The sequence below is a fragment of the Heterodontus francisci genome, chromosome 1, assembly GCF_036365525.1.
Source record: "Heterodontus francisci isolate sHetFra1 chromosome 1, sHetFra1.hap1, whole genome shotgun sequence".
Taxonomy (NCBI): domain Eukaryota; kingdom Metazoa; phylum Chordata; class Chondrichthyes; order Heterodontiformes; family Heterodontidae; genus Heterodontus; species Heterodontus francisci.
The window spans coordinates 168,119,599-168,144,947 of record NC_090371.1 but is presented as its reverse complement, the minus strand read 5'-3'; the positions used below and the strand labels follow the sequence as shown (position 1 = coordinate 168,144,947).

The window sequence follows — 25,349 nt, the reverse complement described above, 5'->3', positions numbered from 1 at the left end:
CTTCAAATGCTGCCTTGGGATCTTTATTGTTCACCTGAATGAGGCGGACAGGACCGTCAGGACCAAAGGACAAGATCTCCAGCAATGCAGCACTCCCTCTGTACTGCATTGAACCGTCAGCCTAGATTATGTGCTCTCGTCAAGTCCTCAATCTCTGAGCCAGAGCTGACAGTGTTACCAACTATATTAACTTCTATGAAGCCTACTCTGCAAGCAGATCACAGAAATGATTAACTTGCAAATAAAATGTACCCGAATGCTTTAAAAAAAATTGCAGTGTTTCTCTATTGAATAAATTAATGCAGTCTCCATGCTTAGTCATAAAAACATTGCAGGTAAATTTCTGCGGGGTTTCTCTGCACAGTCGATGTAAGAGCCAGGGAAAGCCGGGAAGTTGGCGTTTCTTGGCCACAGTTAAGGCGGACAACCAGGAGAACTCCTGCGGAAATTCACCCCCTCATATCAAAGAATTTTCTTTCTGTTATGTAGATTTAATCTGAAAACGCTGGAATCCTAGATTCAATGGATATGAAGAGTGGTGGTTACCACCAGCGATTATTCACACAGCTGCCTATGGGTTTTATAAAACGTATGTGGAAAAGTGAAGGAGCTAATATATTACAAATACATCTATGAAGACCTGTTGTGCCATACACCAGAGGGGTTTATCACCCCGCACACAGCCCACTGAGCAGTCGGTACCTTCATTAAAAACAGGCCTGTTCTTCCAAGAACAATTGTAATACTATATATTCAGTTAATAAATATCACCTGCACCTGCTTGATTAGATTATTTTGATGTTTTTGAAGGTAAAAACTATATCCAGCAACAGACAATGTATGAACTTAATTCTCTCAATGCTAAATATCCAACTACAGCTTTCAAAACACACAGGGGCCACACTCTGGGGTTCCTGCTCCACCTGTTGAAGAGGACATTGACATTGTCCCAAATATAAGGGACATACGAACATGCAAATTAGGAGCAGCAGTAGGTCACTCGACCCCTTGAGCCTGCTCTGCCATTCAGTAAGATCATGGCTGATCTGATTGTAACCTCGACTCCACATTCCTGGCTACCCCGATAACCTTTCACCCCCTTGCTTATCAAGAATCTATCTACCTCTGCCTTAAAATTATTTAAAGACTCTGCTTCCACTGCCATTTGAGGAAGAGAGTTCCAAAGACTCACGGCCCTCTGAGGGAAAAAAAATTCTCCTCATCTCTGTCTTAGAACCCCTTATTTTTAAATATTGACCCCTAGTTCTAGATTCTCCCACAAGGGGAAACATCCTTTCCACATCCACCCTGTCAAGACCCCTCAGGACCTTATATGTTTCAATCACAGGATGGGGCCATTTTATCATTTGGGGTGGGTGGCCTAAGATTGTAAAGGTGCAACACAAACTTCTTGAGTTGCTTGAGGCAGTGGAAAGGTTCTCATGTGCCTGCTAAAAATCACAGGCAGTTTTCCTGGGGTAGCCTGTGAACAGACTCTTAAAACAGGCTGCAGTGGTGGGAGGCCATTGGAAATTGGGTGCATCATAAGCTGGAACAAAAACCAGTAGATCTAGGTTACACTCCAAATTCTGCAGACTAACCACCACTCCCCACCCCCCCCACCCTACCCCTGCCAACCACCATCCTCTGACCAGCCCTGAAATTTTGGACTCAACAGGGCAGAGAACAGGCAGGCTGATCAGCCAATCAAACTGAAGAATTCTCACAGCTAGCAAAGCAGGAAGTAAAAAGCAGGAAATATAAATCACATTTAAGTCTTTGTACAGAAAGCAAAATAAAGATTGGGCCATACACATGGAGTAAAGGGAGAAACATAACAAACACTTAAATTTTTTTATTAAAAATCTACAATTTTTAAATATTCCCCTGAAGGAATGAGACTCCACACTTGTAAAATTAGTTTTTTCAGGGACAGGGAGGTTGTTCAGCAGTAATTATGATTTAGTACACCGTTAAATACTCAGTTACTCTTGATTGAACAGTCTCAACATTTTCATTGTTCTTTTTTCTACAGCGAGAATAGTGTGTAAATAGTTGTGGTTTTCTAATGATTCCATCTGTGAAGACTGCAACAGCTTACCCTGTAGAGGAGCAGGGTATCACTGACAGTAACTTCCAGATTTCTGCATTTAACTGCATATGTGCAAACACCATAATTTGATGTCATTTTTATGCAGTGATAATGGCAAGCGCTGACAGTCTCACCATTATTACTACCACATATCGTGGAACATTATCACAGAGTACAGGATACATGGTATGGTATGCATGGTATGGTACATGTACATTGTGGTAGTGAGTGAGCAACTGCAATGTTGGTGGGTACAGCAGCATTTGTGCCATCAGCTCTTTCACAGTTACCCTATTCTGCTCGAGTGGAACATGCTTTAGCTGCTTAGTGTACAACCTATGTGGGAGTGATGCCAATATGCCAACAAGCTGCTGGTAGCGGGACAGGAATGAGAAGGGAAGAATATTTCTTGCTGACAGGTGGTAAATTTCCTGACTGTTCAGCAGAAACTGCTGGAAAACATATCTATGATGTCCAGTTCCCTGTCACCAACCCCACCCCACCCACCATGCCCCCCTCAGTTCTGAGTGCTGTGGTTTGGACTCGGGTGGGGGGGAGGGGGGTAAAACTTGACATTGTGACATATAAAATGGGTGATAGGAAGTCCTTTTTTCCTCTCCCTATTTATATTTCCACTGAAGTACTATTCAGGAACTTTTTGTTGAGGACTGTAATCCTCAGCTGTGTCCGCTGCACTGAGGAATGATTCAATACAGTGAACCACAAAAGGTCTGTGATAATTTGCCAAATGAGCTTCCAATATCCAATGCATTACCATGGGCAATTTTCAAGGAGAGGCCTCACGGGAAGTAAGAAAATAAACAGACCACAAATGGTCCTGAGGTGTATTCTAAGCACCATTGGTATAGTGACATGAAAATCAACATTTTACTCCAGATACATTGAGGAACTTTGAAGGATACAATAAATGTATGATTCAATGAGTTTTAGCAAGTCCTTGCATCAATAAAGCACCTCACAATCATGGATATTACTTCCCTTTAAATAATCACTTATACAGCTGCTAACATTGGGCCCATAACCAAGTTTATTTGAAGTTGGGCTGATGTGTAGGACCAAGCCAATTCTGAGCTTTATAAGGCTGAGCTTTAAGCCCTCTCCTCCCTCTCCAATCATTAGATGGAAACTTGGAGCTTTGTCAAATTTTCTCTTTGTCATGAAGCTGGAGGAGGGCAGGAGTGAATTCATCAGTTAAAATTTGACTGAGATTTTCTGTGAGGTTGGATGTTCACCCCAGCTCTGAGATTTTAACTTCAGAATATATCATGATAGCCAACTCTGCATAAAGGTGAAGGTATATGAAAAACTTTATTCACTGATGACCACTGCACTTCAGTTGTGGTAACTATTCCACCTTTCAAATTGCTGGCTTTCCAACCTATTTGTTTTTGATCTACACAGGGTAGTAACAATAGCTGAACTTGAAACCATTGCCCAGAACCTCACCCGGAAGTCACAGGCCCTGTAATTTTATAACATATGATCCATATATTTTGACTATACCTAACCCTAATGAGAGCAAACAGTGCAGACTTTTGACTACTCTTTTCCTTTGGTTTATGGAAAAATGATGCCCAGGGCTTTAGTTTGCTGGCAGTCTCATGAATTTTACAACCATAGGAAACCACAGGCTGACTGAACTTGGATTAATGTAAGCATACTTCATTTTAAATGTTAACATAAGCCTTAATGTAACCTCTTCACTGTTGGTCCTGAAAAGTTTCATCGGTATATCCGTATGGCTTATTTAAAATGAGCTTTCCTATAAATCCATTAGAATTGAAATAAAATAATACTCCTCAAAAAGCAATTACAGAAAAGCTCTCTCATGTGTGCATATTCTCTAAGACAGGTGACAATTTAGTTGTTATAAGAGACAAAAAGCTCTGCTGTTTTTCCGGTTATAGTAAGTGAATAATAAATATACCCTTTGACAATACTACATAATAATACTGTTAATAAACTAATATAGTCACCTTTTTGTACATAAGCAATAACAGGGTCATTGAAATTAAGTCACATTGGCCTTTAAATTACTGTGTGTGAAGATTTGCATATACACACTTAACAGATTTGTATTAAATTCCGTATTCCCCTATTTTAATAGAGGCATTAACCTGTTTATTTGAAATAGGTTAATGCTTCATTAAAACAGCAGGTAAAATAATTTAATATAAATGCATTAAGTGCTTCTAAAATAATCTTCACATAGTATAAGCCCATTATCTCATTACAGTTGACATAAAGATGATATCAAATCATGTTTCTAATTTTTGAGGATTGGCATTTAATTTTTGTTGCAATATAAATATTATAAATATGACCTTTTTTGGAAGAGGTTGTGTTTTTCATATATTCCTCCAATCCAGATTTATAAATACTTAATACTGAAAACAAAGAAAACCTTTTTGAAAATGTTACATATTGACCCTTATTTATAACATGAAAGCTGAATGTTTCAGGTTCAGGATATAACAATGACATAAGTGATCCACAATAATATGTTCAAGGTAGAATAGGTGGGATATTGGGATTTAGCTGTTCCATGCTGGATTAAGACACCAAATTCACACAACTGAATTTAGTGCAATATTCCTGGTATAATAGTGATATTGGAATTAAAGGATATTTTAACATCTCCTGCATATATCCATACTCCAGAAACCTGGATTAAAAGAGAATATAGTTTAGTTTAGTTTAGAGATACAGCACTGAAACAGGCCCTTCAGCCCACCGAGTCTGTGCCGACCATCAACCATCCATTTATACTAATCCCACACTAATTCCATATTCCTACCACATCCCCACCTGTCCCTATATTGCCCTACCACTTACCTATACTAGGGGCAATTTATAATGGCCAATTAACCTATCACCCTGCAAGTCTTTTGGCATGTGGGAGGAAACCGGAGCACCCGGAGGAAACCCACGCAGACACAGGGAGAACTTGCAAACTCCACACAGGCAGTACCCAGAATTGAACCCGGGTGGCTGGAGATGTGACGCTGCGGTGCTAACCACTGCGCCACTGTGCCGCCCTAATATGTTAGAATTATTTCTTATCAAGTGTCATCTTGGCTTACTTGGTAACCCTCTTAGCTCTGACAGAGAAGAGTTTGAACCCAGGGGGCCATTTTCACTTTCGCCATCTGGATGATAACCTGGCAGAGCAGATTGTCCACCTGTGTAGAACAAGCCTAATTTTTCATGGTATTGATTTCACAGTTTGAAGAAGAGCAGGGGGTTCTGCTGTTGTACTGGTCAACAACATTTCCTCAACCAATTCCACCATAAACTGATTAACTGGTAATGATGGTATAATAGTTATTGTTACTGGATCAGTAATACAGAGGCCTGGACTCATAATCCAAGAATAAAAACAAACTGGTTATTCATTTAATTTGCATCTTGTGGGCTCTTTCTGTTTGCAAGCTGTCATGTTTTCCAACATAACTTTGGGATGTCCTAAGAATGTGATAAGGTGCTATATAAATGCAAATTTCTTCTTCCACTTCTTTCCATCTATTTGTGCTTTTATGAAGTATTAATTTGAGGATGTAAAGTTCTTGATAACATTACAGCTCAGTTCGTATCACTGGGCATTTGGTTTAGAAGCCCTGCAGCACCTTTGTGTGAGTTCACAGTGCCAGGGTGGGCTATATCAGCAGGATAATAGCAGGGAAGCAATTAACTCTCATCTTGAAACCCTTCCATCTTAGGACCAATTTATGTTTTGAAAAGGATGCAGAGAGCAATGTAAATCGATCAATCTCATACCTTCTCTACGTTGTCAAATTGCTTCACCGAGTGGTCCAACAACACATGAGGCTGCTGGTATTATGGAATCCATCCTGCTTACACTGTGGAGTGGATCCCAAAGCAAAGAAATGACAGGCAAAAAAAACATACAGGCACAGTATCTGAGGACTCTATCCATCTATGGCCAGAAAAGGTGAAAGCCAATACCCCCAGCAGTAGAATTGTGTCAGGAGCTGCTGTATCTGGAGATGTTGATCAATGCATGTTGCTCCTGCCATTCTTATCAAAATATGACATGGTCCCCAAGGTTAAGGTGAAAAGGCTTCAGGCTACCAGGATTCCAGTGATGCTGGAGGCAGCATCCCCATTTCATTTATGTCACTGTACTGCTGCCAGTGCAGAAAGTAGTTGCATTGTAAAGTAAAAGACCAAATAAAACAATAAAACTGTTTACTAATTTGAATCTAATTGCAATCTGTTGGCAAAAGTCAAATAATATAAAAAAAAGGATTTTGAAACCTCAAGGCTTTCTTCAAGAATCTAGCAATATCAAGATATTGTCCCCGATAATAACAGGGATATGGGAAGGAAATGGGGCTGCACAGGTTAACAGGTGGGAAGAGTTTAATAGCAGGACCTGAATTTTTTTTAAATTCTCTGTTTCCAGGCTGAATACAACCAGATTGAGAAGCCTGTGGCAGTCAGGCAGGTAAGCCTGTGGCACCAGGCCACAGCCGGGGATCTGTCATTAGCAAGGGGTAAGTGTTCAGGAGCAGGAAGGGTCAGTCACTGGGAGGGGGGAGGGTCAATCATTGGGAGGTGGGAGGTTTGGTCATTGGGAGGGGGGAGGGTCAATCATTGGGAGGTGGGAGATTTGGTCATTGGGAGGGGGTTGGCATGCTGTGGATGGAGGTTGGACAGATTGTTGCGGGGAGGGTATTGGATAGATTGCTGGGGGGTGGGGGGGGTTGCGGGGGCATATACTGAATAGATTGCCAAAGGGTTGGTGTCAGATAAATCACAGTTAGAGGTCACACCAATTATGAGCGGATGTTGGACAGATTGCAGTGGGGTGGGGGGGGTGGGTGGTTAGGGCTTTACAAATATGCTTGCTGGGCAGGGGATGCACGCCTGCTCCTCTTGGCCCACAAGCAGTGCTGTAAAGCCACTTACCAGTTGGATCCGCCCCTTCATGTCTCCCTTTGGCTGCCGGGTTTCCCAAGACCTGCAGGTGTTAAAGATAAAAGCAACCTTAAAATGGAGGCTTGTTGCCTCCTTAAAAGATTTCAGTGGCCAAGCTGCCTCCTGAGAACAGATTGGTCATCCTGCAGCACCACACCCCCACAGACTCGCCCCCCCCCCCGACACAGCTCCATTAAAAACAGAAGTTGGCAGGTTTGTGTCAGGTTGCTCTTTTTTCAAAATTTATCTCCCGCCCACCCTGGGACGGTTGAAATTACCCCTGGGTTGGGTTATTGAAGAGTTTACCTTTCCTCCTTTGTCACCTTTTGGTCCTGGCTTACCAGCATCACCCTGAGCAACACAGGAAGGGGAAAAGAAAAGATGCTCTTTAATAGAACGCTGTCACTCAGCTTAAGTCAACAAAAGTAAACCTGATTTGAAATTCTGCAAAGTTTAATAACCGAACAAAGCAGGACTCTCACCTTATTGCCATGATCTCCAATCTCGCCCTGATGAAAGGAAACAGTAGAAAGAAAAAATTCCTGAATGTGAACATGATAAAATGTACAGCAAATTTCTTTTTAAAATTCTACACTTGTTCCAAACATCTAGAATTTCTACCTAAAAACAGAATTCAACTTTATCCTTGACATTTCTGCTCCTTAAGTTGTGATGAAGAACAGAGTTTTGGAGCGGATTTTTAACCTGCATGGGGGAAGAGGGTGGAGGGCCGGGGGTTTGTCAGTGCATGCACGGAGTTAAAGAAGGAAAAATTGCCAGTGTGTCAAAAACCTAGCATGATCTCGCTACCTTCCAGATTTAAACAGTGCACAGGGAAACCGCTGTGGAACAGGCCAGTCTGCAGTTTAAATACGCAAAGTGGCAATTGATTGAAGATTTAATCCCACATTCTGGCTTTAACTGCCAGCGCACAGATTCCCCGAGTTGTTTGAAATGTCTCAGGGTCAATAAGGCGAGAGCACAGCAGGGATTGATGGGACTGTGAAATTGACAGGCTGAAAAGTCTTTAAATACTGAACTAGGATAGCTGCTTCCTGCCTAAGTGAAAGCTTTTTGCTCACAGGACTTGTGTTCTTTCACTGCTTTACAGACAAATTCTAAGACTTTAAAGGTTATTCCTGCTACCTTGGACTTTGCCTTTGATCTGCATGTCCCAGCTGTCAGCCTTCTCAACAGCATGGGAGCAGTTTATGCAATTCTAACCTGGGCCTCTCATGAAGAACAAGAGGAGCAGCAGCTACCTTCTTCTCAGCCTCCTGCCACTTCACCAGAAGAGGACACAGAGCTCCAGCTGTGGCAATACCTCACCAGAGGGTCTACAGGAAGAGGATCAGCTTTCTGGACATGACTGAGCTCAGACTTTCTTCGCAGGTCATTGCTGACATCTGCAGCTTCCAGGAACAAGATTTCCTTCCAAGTGGACCAGGTGGGTACGCTTTGCCAGTGGCTGTCAAGGTCATTCCAGCTCTAAATTTCTTCATTTCTGGTTCTTTCCAGGGATCTGCTGGTGACATCTGCTGTGCACAAGTGCATATCCCAGGTGACCAATGCCATGTTTCCCACAGTCACCACTTAGCTACTGATGAGGCAAGTCAGAATGAGAGGGCCTTCAGATTTGCTGCAATGGCTGGATTTCCACAGGTCCAGGAAGTCCTATATTGCACCCATTTGGCAATCAAGGCACCTTCAAATCAACCTGCAGTATTTGTTAATTGAAAGGGATTCCACTACATCAATATACAGCTGGTATATTACCACTGAAAGGCATTCATGCATGTCTGTGCAAGATAACCAGGAAGCTGCCATGATGCCTTCATTCTGCACCAGTCATGTCTCCCTCAGATCTTTGTACCTCCAAGTAGAGTCAGCGGGTGGCTTCTTGGAGACAAGGCTACCCTCTAAGAATGTGGCTGATGACACCTGTGAGGCACCCAACAAATATTGAACAGCAAAGGTACAACGGGAGTCACACGAGCACAATGGCAGTCATAGAGCAAACCATTGGGTTGCTGAAGAGGCAATTTAGGTGGCTGGACAGATCTGGGAATGCCCTTCATGCACCAGCAAGGGTGTCCTGAATGATACTGGTCTGCTGGCCCTTACACATAATAGAGCAGCAGAGAAGACTGGAGCTGCAGGAGCAGGAAGGTGATGACTGCTCTGCACCTTCGGTGGAGAAGGAATCTCATGTGGCCAGGGTTCTGCTGGATGCTCACCTAACTGCCAGTGATGCCCACAACGGACACATACAAGCAGAGTTCAGTTAACCTGAGGCTGTGAAGCACAAAGCATCCTCAAAGTCAATAATTTTTCCATCTCATTAATAGCCGTTGCTTGTCTTCTATTCCAGTCATACCATTTTCTGCAACGCGAATGATCACTAGGCTGGTGATACGCAACAATGGAGATGATTGGACAATGCAGGCTTGAAATAAAGTTTTCGGTGCATAAACATTGACAATAAAGTTAGTACAGTGACAGACATGTAAATAGCCGCGTGTCACACACACCAGAAGTGCGATGATACAACAATCATGAACAAATGCTAAAGAGTTATAAAAATTCACTTTGTCTTGTAAAAAATGAACCTTTATTTTTAAAAGAGAACAATGCATGCAAAATGGCCACCGTAGAAAAAAGCTTGCCCTTTGTGTATTCAAACTGTCTGACAAGGACAAAGCTAAGAGGTGTCGACTGAACCCATCCTACAACATTCCAGAATTGAATGTCTTCTTCTTATACAAAGAAGGTGTGAACTAGCCACGTCATGGGCTATTGTGCAATCACCATGGGGAAGAGACCAGAGTGTCTCCCACTAGGAGGTGAGAAGTAACACAGCTTTACCCTAAAAAAAGACAACCTAAAGCGAGAGAGTCTCCAGAAGGGAGAAAGAACAACATCCAGCAGCTTGTTTTCCAGCAAGCCAGAAGCAAGCTGTAGAAAACTACATCTACACTAGACAGCAGCGAACTAGAAGTGACCCACTGTCTTCAACTGAACTTTCAATCAAGAGAAATCTACAATCATCTCAGGCCTGTACCCAAAAACCTGATTTCCAAGAGATTTCAACAGGTTTATTGTGATGTCCCCCCTGCCCCCCCACTGAACATCACTTTCCCTTTTTCCCTTTCTATCTGTCTTGTGTGTGCACGTGTGCACGAGCAAATGTGAGAGTGAACACAGTTGCAACAATTTCGGGATAAGGCGTATTGATGAATAAACAATTGATTTTCTGTTTTTTTAAACCTACAAGAAAATCTGTCACTGTCTGTTTACTTGAAAAATAAAACACCAAGGGGTTAAACCTTAATGACAAAACATACTTGGTGCGGTCAGGTGGGGAGTTGAACAGAGCGAACCACCCACATCACATTACATAGCCATAACATTAGATTGCTCCATTTCAAGGGTGAATTTGAGCATGGGATGCACTCTAATGAGCTCCCTTTCCTTGATGTGCTAGTTGAGAAATCCACTTATGGGTTCTCTACTACTTTCTACCGCGAGCCTGCCTTCACTGGTCAATATATGCATTGGGATTCCTACAGCTCCATGGCAATCCCGTAAATAGGGCTCGAGCCATTTGCTCACTTTGCAAGCTTGACGCTGTAATAAGGTGCATCAAGACTATACTGCGGCATAACGGCTACCCTGATTAGATCATTGCTCGTTGTGTATTACGCATACTACCAAATGGGCCTAAGGTTCCCAATCAACCTCAAATTACCTTGGAAGGGTAAGGTATCTCAAATATGGAGCAACAGGTAAAGCTAGCCATGTACTATGCAGTTGCAACACAAGTGGCATTTTCCACTACAGGATGCTGCTGTCAAGCCGAAAAGACATTCTGTCTAGCACACTAATGAGTAATGTGGCATATGAATTCTAGTGCTGGTGTGATGCCAGGTATGTCCCAATGACTGGCGGATCATATCAAAGAGCATGTTCCTTCAGCTGTTCACAATGGGCAGTGTACTGATTGTACTCAACCAGCCCGTACTTGCAAAACCCAGAACACAATGTCTCATGTTAGATGTGATTCCACAATTGGATGGCACTTACTGAACAATCCCAAATGTGCTAAGAATTACACTCACAACTAATTTAAGATCATCAGTCGGGCTTGCAATGTGGTTCACTTAATGCTTGCTAGAAGCTTCATATATTCATACGCAGGGACCTGTCCTTTGCAGGCAAAAGGAATTAAATTAAACAAAAGTATGGGGACAATAGTTCCATGGTGCACTCTCCCTGGCAATGCCTCGACCAGAATCAACTTGCCAAACAATCAGCACCCTTTTCTTATGCAGTATAAATTGTTGCTCCCTTTGAAATTTGACATTCTTGCATCTGTCCTGATGAGTGTATGATCATATTCAATATATCTGGGGACAAGTTAGCCTTCATTGTCACCGGAGCTGATTTACAATGATCCCAGTGTAATAAAGTTTAGCATTAATTTTCCATGTGGTTGATGCTATACTTTTCTGGGAATTAGCATCCATGCTCACTCGTCAAGGCATGCAAAGGCATTTGCACACCCACAGCACAAATAGATAAATATACACACACACACACACATATATAATAAATTGCATTTAGTTTCAAAAATACCATTAAATAATGTTCAATAGATTTCATAATTTTTACTTTATCAAGTAGAAAATTACAAAAGTTTATTGTGTGAAGGAAAATGAAATTGTATTAAAGCTGAACAGGCCTTTCAACAATCAACATTAAAGAAAGGTACATCAACTACAAAACATGAGACACTTGATTTAAATGTAAATAAAGTCCCAACTCCTACTGCAGTTCCACCAGCAACTAGTTTTCCATCGCATAAAATACTTTGGAGGACTGATCTCCATAGCCTTGCAATTATCTTGTGAGTTACAAGAGGGTGAATATTTTGGGCGTTTACCTGAAATTCCTCTCTCTATAGGGGAGAAGTGTATTATCCCACAATGCCATTTCAAAGCCCTTTTTTTACTTCCACTGCATTTTTAGGAATTTTCCTGCTTCATTGGGTCCTCCTTCCCCACACCACCCTTACAATGGAGCCCGCAATCTATTAGAGAGGGTGGGAGGGCAATACATTTCAGGTCTCCACTAGTCCCATTCTTTGATCCAGTTTGACAGGGCACTCTTCGGATAACTGGCTCGCAATGTGACTCTTTGGGTTAGAGCCTGGGCAAAATTGGGGCAAAATTCAGAGAGGAAATTCGAACTGGAAGGGTTGCACACTTGTAACAGTGAGCTCAGTTTTTTTTTTCCATTTTAGATTGAATTTTGCCCCAAGTAGTGCTTAATACTCAAATAGTAAAGGCAAAAATCTACCGCACAGTATTGAGTTGTGAGCCAGCATTCCTATCTTGCCAATCTGTTGTGCTGTGTGTAGGATATACTGCACTAGCAGGGCCCCCATCTCCATCTTCAAATGCACTGTAACATGAAGTATTTTAATCAACAGTTATTTCACACAATATTCCAAATCAGATTCAATTATTTACCACAGGATTTACATGATGATTCATTCTAAGCTAGTTTTTTTTATAGCTCCCTTAGGTGCATAATTGCCCAGCAAGCAGATTTGAGTCATCAGCAGCCTTTGTCAGCTTTAAATGGGAGGCTGAGCGACTTCTGCCACATCACTGGTGAGCATGACAACACCATGAGAAACCCAAGGATGGAAATGGAACAATGAACAAAACCACGAACATTGCAAGAAGGATTTATCAAAAAGAAAACATCAGGTTCTGGAAATCTGACTTGAAAATAGGAAATCCTTCAAATGCTGATCAGCTTCCGAAAACGAAATGTGAGTTAATGTTTCGGGCGAGACTCTTCATCAGAACCTGCTATACATAGCCAGCAATTTTCTGTTTTTATTTAACATTCCTAAGAATCTGATTTTTTTAAATCCTGCCTCTATGAGTTAATATTTATCCAAATAAATGAGTTAATTATTCAAGATTACAATGCGAGTAAGCTATATTTTATCTGAAAAAGTAAATTAATATACATCTTTTTTGGACATATTTCTTCTACGTTTGAATACCATGGAAAATACAATAAAGCAGCAAAATCTGGAGTTGAAATTTCACTGTGCAACATTACTAATGAAGGCTTTGATGTAAAATTTCTTTTTCCATATAGTTTTTAAAAGGCTTCAAATAGCTTAATGCTTTCATTAAAATGCTAGACGAAGGAATTTCATTTGAAGGCATTTGTTATTAATATTGCACACGTGCTTACAAAGTAGACTGTGTTTTGAAGATGGAGTAATGTTTGTTTCTGAGTGCATAACCCATAATACTACCAGCACCAAGTTATTCTGATCAGAATGTGAAGACATCAGTATTTTATTAATTTTTTTTGTTTAACTGCCATTAAACATTTTATTAGGATTAGAGAATGCAGACTACTCTCCGTGGAGCTGACCTTTGTCAATGTCACCATTATACCATCACGGTATTGTCTATAATTGATACTTTTGGGCCAATGACAGTTTTTGGGCACAGTGCTTATAGGAATTAAGAATTCTTACAAATCAGACTAACCTTGGGACCTGGATCGCCATCTTTCCCAGAATCACCCTGAAAAAAAAAATGATTAGATAAGTACAATAGAAAAATGAATATAGATTTTTAGTGCATTACATCCTGAGTGGTATATCTTTGACTTTTTCCCACCTCTAACCTCAGAAACACAACATTCAGACAATGAAAACATTATTTGAAAGAATTGCCAGACTCAACCCTTTCTAAAGTTCTCGGACATTCCTTTATATGAAAAGCCCTATATAAAGGTTCACTATTGTTATTAGTTGGCCCACTTAGAAAAAATCATTTAGCTCTTTAAGAGAATGGGAGACACATCCTTCATATATGACATTGCATTTTGTTAATCCACTCACAGTATCTGGCGGCACCAGGTTATGCCTTTATGGTGCCGATTTCTGTGCTTGTTCAGGAAATCTTTCCTTGCTGAGAAATTATTCCTTCCCTGGACCTGAGTTCAACTTTGAGTTCGAGTTTGGAATGCTCTTCCACTGTAGACTTTTCCAAAGTGAAGGGTTCGTCTACCGCTTGTCCAGTTCATAATAAATGAAAATACCAGTGGAAGAAACGATGAGTTCTTCCCCAGCCCTTGATGAATGATTGAAAAATTGCAGGGAGCGTGTTGGAGGAGGAAGGATTGAAAACTTACAAACAAACGCAAAGGACGGAATTTTCCCAGGCAAGGGGAGTTGGGTTTGGGTGCGTGTGGTGAGTTAAATCCCCCAAAGGAGACGTTGGGTGGGGTCCTGATGTCATCCTGCCCTCTTCCAGGTTTCACCCGGGCGGCTTTGAAGGTGAGCTGGGAACTCCTGTACAGTTGTCGGATAAGGCATTTAAATATTCAAATAAGCAATTAAGATGTGTTTTAACCAAGGATTCTGGTTTTAACAGCCAGTGGACTATTTTCTGAGCCGTCAGCAACTTACCAGGGTCAACCAGGCCAGTGCACAGTGGAGGATGCTTCTTCAGTGAAACTGGCAGGCTGGGAAGCCTTTGATCAGTGAATCTGAACAGCTGCAGCAATGGACAGGTGAGTGGTTGTTTCCCACAGCACTCCTTCTCAGAGAGTGCTTTCACTGCTTGACAGGTGTCATAGAGACATAGCGTCATACAGCATGGAAACAGGCCCTTCAGCCCACTGCGTCCATGCCGACCATAATGCCTATCTATACTAATCCCACCTGCCTGCATTAATTCCATATCCCTCTATGCCTTTCTCATTCAAGTACCTGTCCAGATGCCTCTTAAATGTTGCTACTATTCCTGCCTCCACCACCTCCTCAGGCAGCTCATTCCAGATACCCACTATTCTTTGTGTGAAAAATTTACCCCTTTGATCCCCTTTAAACCTCCTCCCGCTCAACTTAAATCTATGCCCTCTAGTTTTAGTCACCCCTACCATGGGAAACAGACTCTGGCTAGCTACCCTACATATGCCTCTCATAATTTTATATACCTCTATCATGTACCCTCTCAGCCTCCTTCGCTCCAGGGAAAACAGACCCAGCCTATCCAATCTCTCTTTATAACTCATGCCCTCCAAACCAGGCAACATCCTGGTGAATCTTTTCTGCACCCTCTCTAGCTTAATCACATCTTTCCTGTAGTGCGGCGACCAGAACTGCACACAGTACTCCAAGTGCGGCCTAACCAACATTATGTACAACTGTAACAAGACGTCCCAACTCTTGTACTCAACGCCTCGGCTGCTGAAGGCAAGCGTGCCATACGCCTTCTTCACCACCCTGTCTACCTGTGTTGCCACTTTCAGGGAACTATGTACTTGCACCCCAAGGTCTCTCTGCTCAACAACACTCCCCAGGGCCCTGCCATTCACTGTATATGTCCTGCCCTGGTTTAACTTCCTAAAATGCATCACTTCACACTTGTCTGCATTAAATTCCATTTGCCAATCCCTTTCCCACTTTCCCAGTTGACCTATATCCTGTTGTAACCTTAGACAACCTTCTTCACTGTCCACTATACCACCAATTTTGCTGTCATCTGCAAACTTACTAATCATGCCCCCTACATTCACATACAAGTCATTAATATAGATGACAAACAACAGAGGGCCCAGCACCGATCCCTGCGGCACACCACTGGTCACCGGTCTCCAATCTGAAAAACAACCCTCCACTACCACACTCTGCCTCCTGTCACCAAGCCAATTTTGTATCCAATTGGCTAGCTCACCCTGGATCCCATGTGTTCGAACCTTCTGGACCAGCCTACCAAGCTGGACCTTGTCAAAGGCCTTGCTAAAGTCCATGTAGACAACGTCCATCACCCTGCCCTCGTCAATCCTCTTGGTCACCTCCTTAAAAAACTCAATCAGATTCGTGAGACATGATTTCCCACGCACAAAGCCATGCTGACTATCCCTAATCAGACCTTGCCTTTCCAAATGCATATAAATCCTGTCTCTCAGAAGCCCTTCCCATAACTTTCCCACCACTGATGTAAGGCTCACCGGCCTGTAGTTCCCTGGCTTATCCCTGCTGCCCTTCTTAAATAAAGGCACAACATTAGCTATCCTCCAGTCTTCCGGTACCTCACCCATGGCTAACAATGATACAAAAATCTCTGCCAGGGCCCCAGTAATCTCCTCCCTTACTTCCCATAGCATCCTAGGATACACCTGGTCAGGCCCTGGGGATTTATCCACCTTAATGCGCTTCAAAACCTGCAACAACTCCTCCTTTGTAATGTTGATATGCTCCAGGATATCGCTGTTCCCTCTGTTGAACTCACTAGCTTCCATGACCTTCTCCACGGTAAATACAGACGAGAAATATTCATTTAAGACCTCGCCCATTTCCCATGGCTCCAAACATAGATTACCACACTGATCCTTAAGGGGACCTACTCTCTCCCTAGCTACCCTTTTACTCTTAATATACTTCTAGAATCTTTTAGGATTCTCCTTTATCTTATCTGCCAGGGAAATCTCATGGCCCCTTTTCGCCCTCCTAATTTCCTTCTTAAGTGTACTCTTACATCCCCTGTACTCCTCGAGGGACTCGCTTGATCCCAGCTGCCTATACCTGACATATGCCTCCTTCCTTGTCCTGACCAGACCCTCAATATCCCTCGTCAACCAAGGTTCCCTAAACTTGCCAGCCTTGCCCTTCCATCCTACAGGAACAAGCCGGCCCTGAACTCTTCCTATCTCACTTTTAAAAGCCCCCCACTTGCCAGACGTCCCTTTACCTGTAAACAGCCTCTCCCATTCAACTTTTGAGAGTTCCTGTCTGATGCCTTCGAAATTAGCCTTCCCCCAATTTAGGACTTCAACCCGAGGACCAGTCCTATCCTTTTCCATAACTATCTTGAAGCTAATAGAGTTATGGTCACTGGTCCCAAAGTGCTTCCCCACTGACACATCAACCACCTGCCCAGCCTCATTTCCCAAGAGGAGGGCGAGTGTAGCCCCTTCTCTAGTAGGGCCATCCACATACTGCTTCAGAAAACTATCCTGGACACACTTAACAAATTCTTCCCCATCTGATCCCTTAGCACTAAGGCAGTCCCAGTCAATATTAGGGAAGTTAAAATCACCTACTATTACAACCCTATATTTCCTACACCTACCTGTGATTCTCCTACATATATGCTCCTTCAATTCCCTCTGACTATTGCGGGGCCTATAGTATAATCCCATCAAAGTGAACTCCCCCTCCTCTCTTACCTCCACCTCTGTCACAAGGTGATTGTCAACTTGTTGGAAGTTACTTCACCTGTCTCACGCCACTCACTTCCCTGCTGCCAGCCTTCACCATGGCTTGAGTGCAGCTTATGCAGCTCTACCTTGCACCTCTGATGAAGAGCAAGAGGAGAAGCAGCTGAATCAAACCAAAACCAGCTGCCTTCTCCTCAGCCACATAGTGCTCCACAGGGCAGAGAGAATGGACACAGAGAACCAGCTCAAAGGAGGCGAAACCCCAAACGCAGGGTCTACAGGGAGAGGATCAGCTCTCTTGAAATGTGTGACCACCAGTGCCTCAGGAGGCTCAGGTTTTCACGGCAGGCTGTTGCTGACATTTGCAGCCTCGTCGAACAAGACATCATTCCCAGTGGACCAGGTGGGCACCCATTATTAGTGGCCATCTAGGCGCCTATCACTGGAGGGACAACCCCCCCACCCCGCTACCCCAGGTCTCTGCCTCTCCCTGCAAGGAGAGAAAGCAGAGAGGTATGAGTGTTTATAAAGGTTTATGTAGAGAGGAGAGAAGGATTACATTTGTGGAAGATAATACATGGGTGTGAGAAGACAAATAAGATGAGGATGAGTGTGAGTGTTGACTGCTCACATGGGGATGTGAGGAAGTGGCTGCAGAGAGAGGAATGAGTGCAATTTCAAGGTCATAGAGTCATAATGCTACAAAAGGAGGCCATTCAGCCATCAAATCCATGCCGGCTCTCTGTAGAGCAATCCAGTCAGTCTAATTCCCCTGCTCTATCCCCGTAGCCCTGAAACTTTATTTACAAGTGCCCATCCAATTACCTTTTGACATCATTGATCCTCTCCGCTTCCACCACCCTCCCACGCAGCAAGTTCCAGGTCATTACCACCCGCTGCATAGAAAAGTTGCTCCTCACATTCTCCTGTATCTCTTGTCCAAAACCTAAATCTGTGCTCCCTAGTCCTTGTACCATCAGCAAATGGGAGTAGCTTTTCTCTACCTTGTCTAAACCTGTCATAATTTGTACACCTATTTCGTCATGATTCAAAACTAAAATAAAACAGGACACAGGTAAGAAAAGTAAAAACTGCATCTTCAAATGCATTGAAAACAGAACACATTGTGATTATCACAATAAAAATTTTACCTCAATCATTTGCAAGAAATCATAGCATGGCTAATACCACTGCCAATTGTTCAGCTTCAAAGTTCTTTAATATTAAATATCTCTCTTTTGTAATTGTCCAGGATGCTCATCACTCATTGCTTCCTGGAATAAGATCATTCTGGTGTATCCAGCTAAATCTGTTTGATCCAATCACTTAATCATCTCAATTGTTAGGACAGGAATGTACCAGTTCTGTGTCTTGTCTTATTTAACACAAACCAGATTTTCTTTTGCATTTGCCAACTGTATTTGTGGAACAACTGTTAAGCTTTATCTGTCGATGAAGCTATCAATGATTTCATATTGCTGAAACCATTCCCAAATTAGCAAAGTTGGGATGGGCAACAAATGCTCGCCTTGCCAGCAGCACCCACATCCCAACAAATAAAAAAAATGGCTGGACACTGCACCATTTCTAGGATTTTTCCTGAAAAATAAGCCCTACTAACTGGGTACTCCTTCACACTCAGTTGGTGGAGCTCGTTCTAGGGTTGGGCACCTATAAGCCCACTCACAGGCCAGTCAATAGGGCCTGCTTCTATTAAAGTGAATGGAGGTGCTCTGTGACCAATGCAGGCCTGTAAAATTTAGAGGGTTATTTTCCCGAGTACACGGTGGAGACAGGGAATCTTGCCTGGTGGCCTCTGAATATTGGAAACCATAGATGCGCTGCCAGTGACAATGTGTTATCACCAGTGTAAACTCGGAAAATTCTACCCTGTTGCTATACTTTTTAAGATGCCGATGGGGTAAGGCCTTTGTACAGAAAGTAGAACCCTCAACATTCCTTCTTGTTTATGCCCAAAATAAAAGAGAGTACACCTTAGTTCACCGTTTGGACTTTACTGTGTGCCTTGTGGTGTCTGTGGTCCCTCCCATTATCTATTCCCAGTATGTGATGACTATTTCTCCTTCTAATTTGAGCTTTAATTGACTTGACTTTCTACCTTTGTTTTTGGAAGCAGACCATCCTGAGAAGAGGAATCTTGCACAGATCTTAGCGTAGCAACTTCGAGGACATAAAGAAAATTCCATCAACAGCAAAGGGCAAACCACACAAGGGTGGCAGCCTTCGGTGTATCAATTCTAATACAGCTTGTGTCCAAGAGCAGAGGAGTTTGGATGTGCAGTAAAGGAGAATAGAATATTTTTTCCACATTTTTGCTGTGGCAACATCATGAATTTCCAAATCTGGTACAGCAAGAGAGGGTTATGTGAGTTAACTATTGCTTAATTAAAGGCACATTCTGATATGGGCTCATGCCCATGAGGAACTGATTTGAGACTGCTCATACCACACAGAGTTCCTACAATGTACAGAGTGGGCCGAATGCAAACCTAGGTCACAAATGCAAAAGGACAAAGCACTGATTCACTGCCACACCTAATGTCTCAGTTACTGTTTTTTTTTTAAAAGTGTAAAATTACCAAATATTTTGACTGTTGTATCAAAGCAAACTATGCAATTTATCCAAATTTAGAAACAAATTATAACATTGCAGCAGTCTAACTTGATTGGGAAAGCTGCACCGCACCTGATTGTACACTGCATTTATCATGTTAAGGGTGAGTGTGTGGATGCTCACCTTTTGTCCATGGAAGCCAGGAACACCAGTGACTCCTATAGAACCCTACCAAGGTCAAAAATAAAAAAAAGACAACAAATTAGATCTGAAATAGACAGCAGGTTCTTTGGTATTTGCAAAGATAAAAAAGGATGGGTTATTTTAGTGTAGATTCTTTGTCAAACCTGTTCTAAGGTTGCATATATTTCCAATCATTTCTATTTCTTTCATGTTATTCTGTTATTAACAATAAGAAAGAAACTGAATTATCCTGGCATTTTTGTAAACTGGTCCGAACATTGCAAGGTTTGCTCTGAAAGGTTCATTTTGTTGTCCTGTGGCTAAATTGAGAATACAACCACTCCTATGGGGGCTTGTTCCTCTTTAGTTTTACCCTAGTTTCTCTTGTTCTGGTTTTCTTAGACCATCCACCTCTTCCAGCTGTGAGGTCAGATGGGGAATCCACTCTCAGGCCTCTGGCCATGCAGCTCTACAGCTGGCCTTAGGAGATGGCCTTTGTGACTTTCTCTTCCTCCCTGTCAGGAACAAAACAGAATGGGGAATGGGGGATGGGCTATATCCCCGTCCTCTGCTGGAGCTGCAAAAGGCTGTGATACTCCATTGCTCATTAGACTTAATGAGGATAGATTTCCTATTCTGGATACTAATGACATCACGGGATATGGGGATAGCGTGGGAAAGTGGCTTTGAGGTAAATAATCAGCCATCATCTAAATGAATGGCAGAGCAGGCTCGACAGGCTGAATGGCCTACTCCTGCTCCCATGTTCCTATCTTCCTATAGCTGGAACTGTAATTAGGTCACACAACTGGATTTAATGAAAGAAGTGTTACACTGACACTGTTCCTGCCTTGCAATAATAGCAATAGCATTGCTTGAAGTCATTTGCCATTATTTTTCTAAAAAGAAAACCTTATATTTTTGGAATATCTTTTATATTCTCAGGGCAGAAGAGTTATCATTGTGAGTGATCCATGATTTAAAGAACTCTGCTCATTCTGGAAATGAAAGCTCCCATAACATTTGTGCCTACAAATTACTTTGTGCAAAATTAGCACGTAATTCAATAATCCAATACTCCCCACAAAGTCTATTCCCCACTGGATCACCCTTTGATTGCATTCATATGACATTATTTTTGTCTGTTAATGTAATAGAGGTACTTCTAACATTTGGTAAGTGTAAATGAGGCAATATTAGATATGCTGCCTAATAAACACCTCTTCTGATTGACTTCAAGAAAGAAAGAAAAAACTTGCATTTATATAGTGCCATTCATGACCTCAGGATATCCCTGAGCATTTTAAATCCAAATGTTTAAAGTGTAGTCACTGTTGTAATGCAAGCAGTGCATCAGCCAATTTATGCACAAGTTCCCACTATCAGACAATCTGTTATCAGTGATGTTGGCTCATGTACGCTGATGACACCCAGCTCTACCTCACCACCACATCCCTCGACCCCTCCACTATCTCTGACTTGTTATACTGCCGACACTGCTATGGAAATTGAATGTGCAGATGTGCAGGGCAGAATTTTACCAGCCCCTCGACGCCGTGGGTCGTGGCGGGGGAGTAAAATGCTAGCAGGAGCAGCCCGCCACGATCCCCAATGCTGCGAAGGCCCCGCCAGATATTAACGGCGGTGGCGAGGCCTTGGTGCGGACCCCCGCCGCCAAGCGACGGGACCTTCATTAAAATATTGAAATGAGCTAAATTAAAATGCAAATGAACTTACCTGCCGCAGCCGGCTGTTCCACGCCGATTTTATGGCCAACCACGCACAACTCACAGGCCTTTGGAACGTCGTTGGAGTTCCAAGGCGAGACACTGGTGGGGAGGGGGGAGGAATAAAATTATGAGGGTGGGGCGTGGGGGGAAGCAGGAAAAAACATTCCTATTGCTTGTGGAGATGGTGGGAAGGGGTTGAGGGTCAAAGATACTGAAGTTCAAGGGGGAAAGATCGGAATTTCAAAAGTGCATTTTTGGGGGGATAGGTCAATTTATGTGTTGAGGACTAGCGGGCGGGATGGTGGGAGAGAAAATGCAATGGTGAAATAAATGTTTATTGAATTTTTTCATCACACCAGCACCTTTAAATATATAAATCTGTCCTGAAGGGCTTTAAGCCCTTTAAAAATGGCGCTGGGCTGGCACCTGCATGGTGGCACCGGGCGCCGTTGCCGGGGACGCAGAAATTGCCCCCTCTACGTCAGCGGGGGCGGCCACTCCGCCCCCTCCATTTAAATGAGCCCCCATGCATAATATTGCGCGGGCTATGCGGCAGCACTTCCGTGTCGGAAGGTTGCTGACTTCACAGCGCACCCCCGTGGAGCGCTGCGTGCAGCGCGCTGATAAAATTTAGCCCACATTGTCTGACATCCAGTCCTGGATGAGCAGCAATTTTCTCTAATTAAATATGGGAAGATAAAAGCCATTGGCTGGATTTTTAAAGCCTGCTGAGCACAGGTACAGAAGCAAGTGTGATTTGAAGATCACGTTCACAGAGGTTGGCACTGGGACCCGCCGCCTCTGGAACACAACACCATTTTTAAAGGGACGCTGGTAGCGAGGGAAAGGGTCAGGCGCACGCTTCTATTTAATTGTGTGTTGAGCTCATTGACAGGTTTGTCAGAAGCAGTTCACCATTTTTGAAGGCTGGAAACGGCAAAGACGTCATGGGGGGAATACAACAGGGTTGTGAAGACATGAACAGTGAGGAAGGCCATGAGGGCTATGGGAAGGACTGATTGAAATAAAGCAGAGGCAGCAAATAAAACTCAGCTGCTTCAGATGTACCTCAGTATAGCAATTGCTGCAGCTGGAAGAGTCAAATTTCTCATTGGAAAGTGGCAGGAAACCTGAGAGGAACGTGCGCCCTCTGGCATCACAGAGGCAGCTGGATTGACATGGGAAGGTCTGGTGAATGTACAAACCCCAGCTGAGGGAGTTGAGATGGGAACAGGCTACACTGACATTGGACAGAGCAGCCAGGATTAGCTTCAGCAGATGAAACCTCCTGGACAGCAGGAGGCCAGAGGAGCACAGTGGGGTCTGCAAAGAAACAAAGGCATTACCCAAGACATACGGTGCACAGCCTGAGTCAGCTACCTGCAAATGATAGAGCGCCAGTCCTGTAGGAGGCTGCGCCTATCCAGGCAGATGATCTTTGCCCTCTGTGCTCTGATCCACAATGACCTGAGGCCTCACAGCCCCTACCTGCAGCTGTCAAGGTCTTCATCGCCCTAATCATCTGTGCAAGTGGGTCATTCCAGGGATCAGCCTTGGACCTAGGTAGCATCTTGTAGTCGGCGGCTCTTCAGGCCATTAGGCAAGTGATGGATGCCCTTTTCAGGAGGGCAGGGACTACACCCACTTTGACACAAATGGGCCAGTGCAGGCACAGAGGGCATTGGGTTCAGTCTCCATCGCTGGATACCCCGCGTTCTGGGCATCATTGCTTGTGCCCATGTGGCCATCAAGGCACACAGTTAATGGCCAGTGAGATCCATCAACAGGAAGGGCATCCACCAACTCAATGTCCAAATGGTCTTCAACCACAACAAGAGCTTCCTCTATGTGTGCGCTCACTTTCCTGGCAGCTGACATGACTCCTTGATCTTCCACCAGTCCAGGCTGACTCGGTCCTTCACTCCATTTCCCAAAGTGCACGACTGGCTCCAAGGGAACAAGGGAAATCCCTTGAAGAGATGGCTATTGAGCTCTCTACGGGAGCCCCAGACAGATGCACAGAGGTGAAAGAACCAATGTCCTCTGCTCAGTAGGCCACCTATTGAGCAGGCCATCGGGTTTCTGAAGATGTGATTCTTATGCCTCAATTGGTTGGCACCCTCCAAAGCCCTCCTGCAAGGGTTGTGATCACTGTGGTGGTCTGCTGCACTGTCTATAACATGGCCCTCCAGACAGATGTGGACCTTGAGGACAGTGAGGCCCTGGAAGGTGACAGATTATTGGGGGAAGACCAGGAGGTAAGAGAAAAGGAGGAAAAGAGGGCTGGGGGAGGGGTGTTGGGGGGAATAACACTGAACAGAGAGGTGCCCTTGCTGCATGATGAGTTGGCTTCCTCCTGCCACTCTCCAGAAAGAGGCCCTCCCTCCTCTCCCTCATGGCCTCCAGCATTAGATCAAGGTGGGGATTGATGAAGTGAGTATCTGTCCTGCCCCTAGTGCCAGGTCTCCAACTCCCCTGTGACATCTCGCTTCCCTCTGGTGCTGTGAAAGGCAGATCTCTCCCTCAGGATAATCAGCAGCCTCAGTGATGGCTACTGTGGAAGTCTACATAAGCCCCACACTTGATCTGATTGACTGCCATTTTCAATCCCATTGACCCCAAGAGGACAGGAAATCTGTCTCCATACCAATTAAGGCTTTCCCACTTGAAAATTGCAATCTGAATCAGCTTCGTGTGGGAGCAAGGTTTCTGACCTAAAACCAAACCTAGTAACTGTTTCCTGTCTCCAGAATGACAATCTAGTCCATTGTCCTCGGTCCCCACCACAAACTCTGTTCCATGGCCAGCAACTCCATCCCCTCCCTGGTCATTGTTTGAGGCTGAACCAGAACATTTGCAACCTTGGCCCCCTATCTGACCCTGAGATGAGATTCCGACCACATATTTGCTCCATCACCAAGACTGCCTACCTCTGCTGTTCTCACCCCTGCTTCAGCTCATCTACTGCTGAAATCATCACCCAGATGTTTTTTTACTTCTAGACTTGACTATTCTAACATTCTTCTGGCTGGCCTCCCATCTTCCATACTTCATAAAATTGAACTCATCCAAAACTCTGCTGTTCATTTCCTAACTTTACTAAGTCCTGTTATCCCCCCTGTCCTTGTTGACCTATATTGGCTCCCAGTCCGGCAAAGCCTTGATTTTAAAATTCTCATCTTTGTTTTCAAATCCCTCCATCGCCTTGCCCCTTACTATCTTTGTAACCTCCTCCAGCCCTACAACTCTCCGAGATATCTGCGCTCCTCCAATTCTGGCTTCTTGTGTATCCCAAATTTTAATCTCCATTGGTGGCTGTGCCTTTAGCTGCCTAGACCCAAGACTCTGGAACTCCCTTTCTGCCTCTCTCCCTCTTTCCTCCATTAAGATGTTCCTCAAAACATAATTCTTTCACCAAGCTTTTGGTCACCTGTCTTCATATCTCCTTATGTGGCTCAGTGTCAAATCCTGTTCGATAATGCTGCTGTGAAGCACCTTCAGATGTTTTATTGTGTTAAAGGCACTATATAAATGCAAGTTGTTG

At 43.6% G+C, this 25,349-nt stretch overlaps 1 protein-coding gene across 1 annotated transcript in view; it reads right to left on the bottom strand.

Moving 5' to 3' along the window:
- LOC137369605 (collagen alpha-1(XXV) chain-like) overlaps nucleotides 1-25,349 on the bottom strand; it is a 164,022-nt gene that overhangs the window by 92,458 nt on the left and 46,215 nt on the right. The window contains exons 8-11 of the mRNA XM_068030959.1: nucleotides 20,076-20,120; nucleotides 13,636-13,671; nucleotides 7,537-7,563; nucleotides 7,361-7,405 (exon numbers count right to left, since the gene is read on the bottom strand). Coding sequence (XP_067887060.1) covers nucleotides 7,361-7,405; nucleotides 7,537-7,563; nucleotides 13,636-13,671; nucleotides 20,076-20,120 — 153 coding nt within the window. The remainder of the gene's footprint in view (nucleotides 1-7,360; nucleotides 7,406-7,536; nucleotides 7,564-13,635; nucleotides 13,672-20,075; nucleotides 20,121-25,349) is intronic.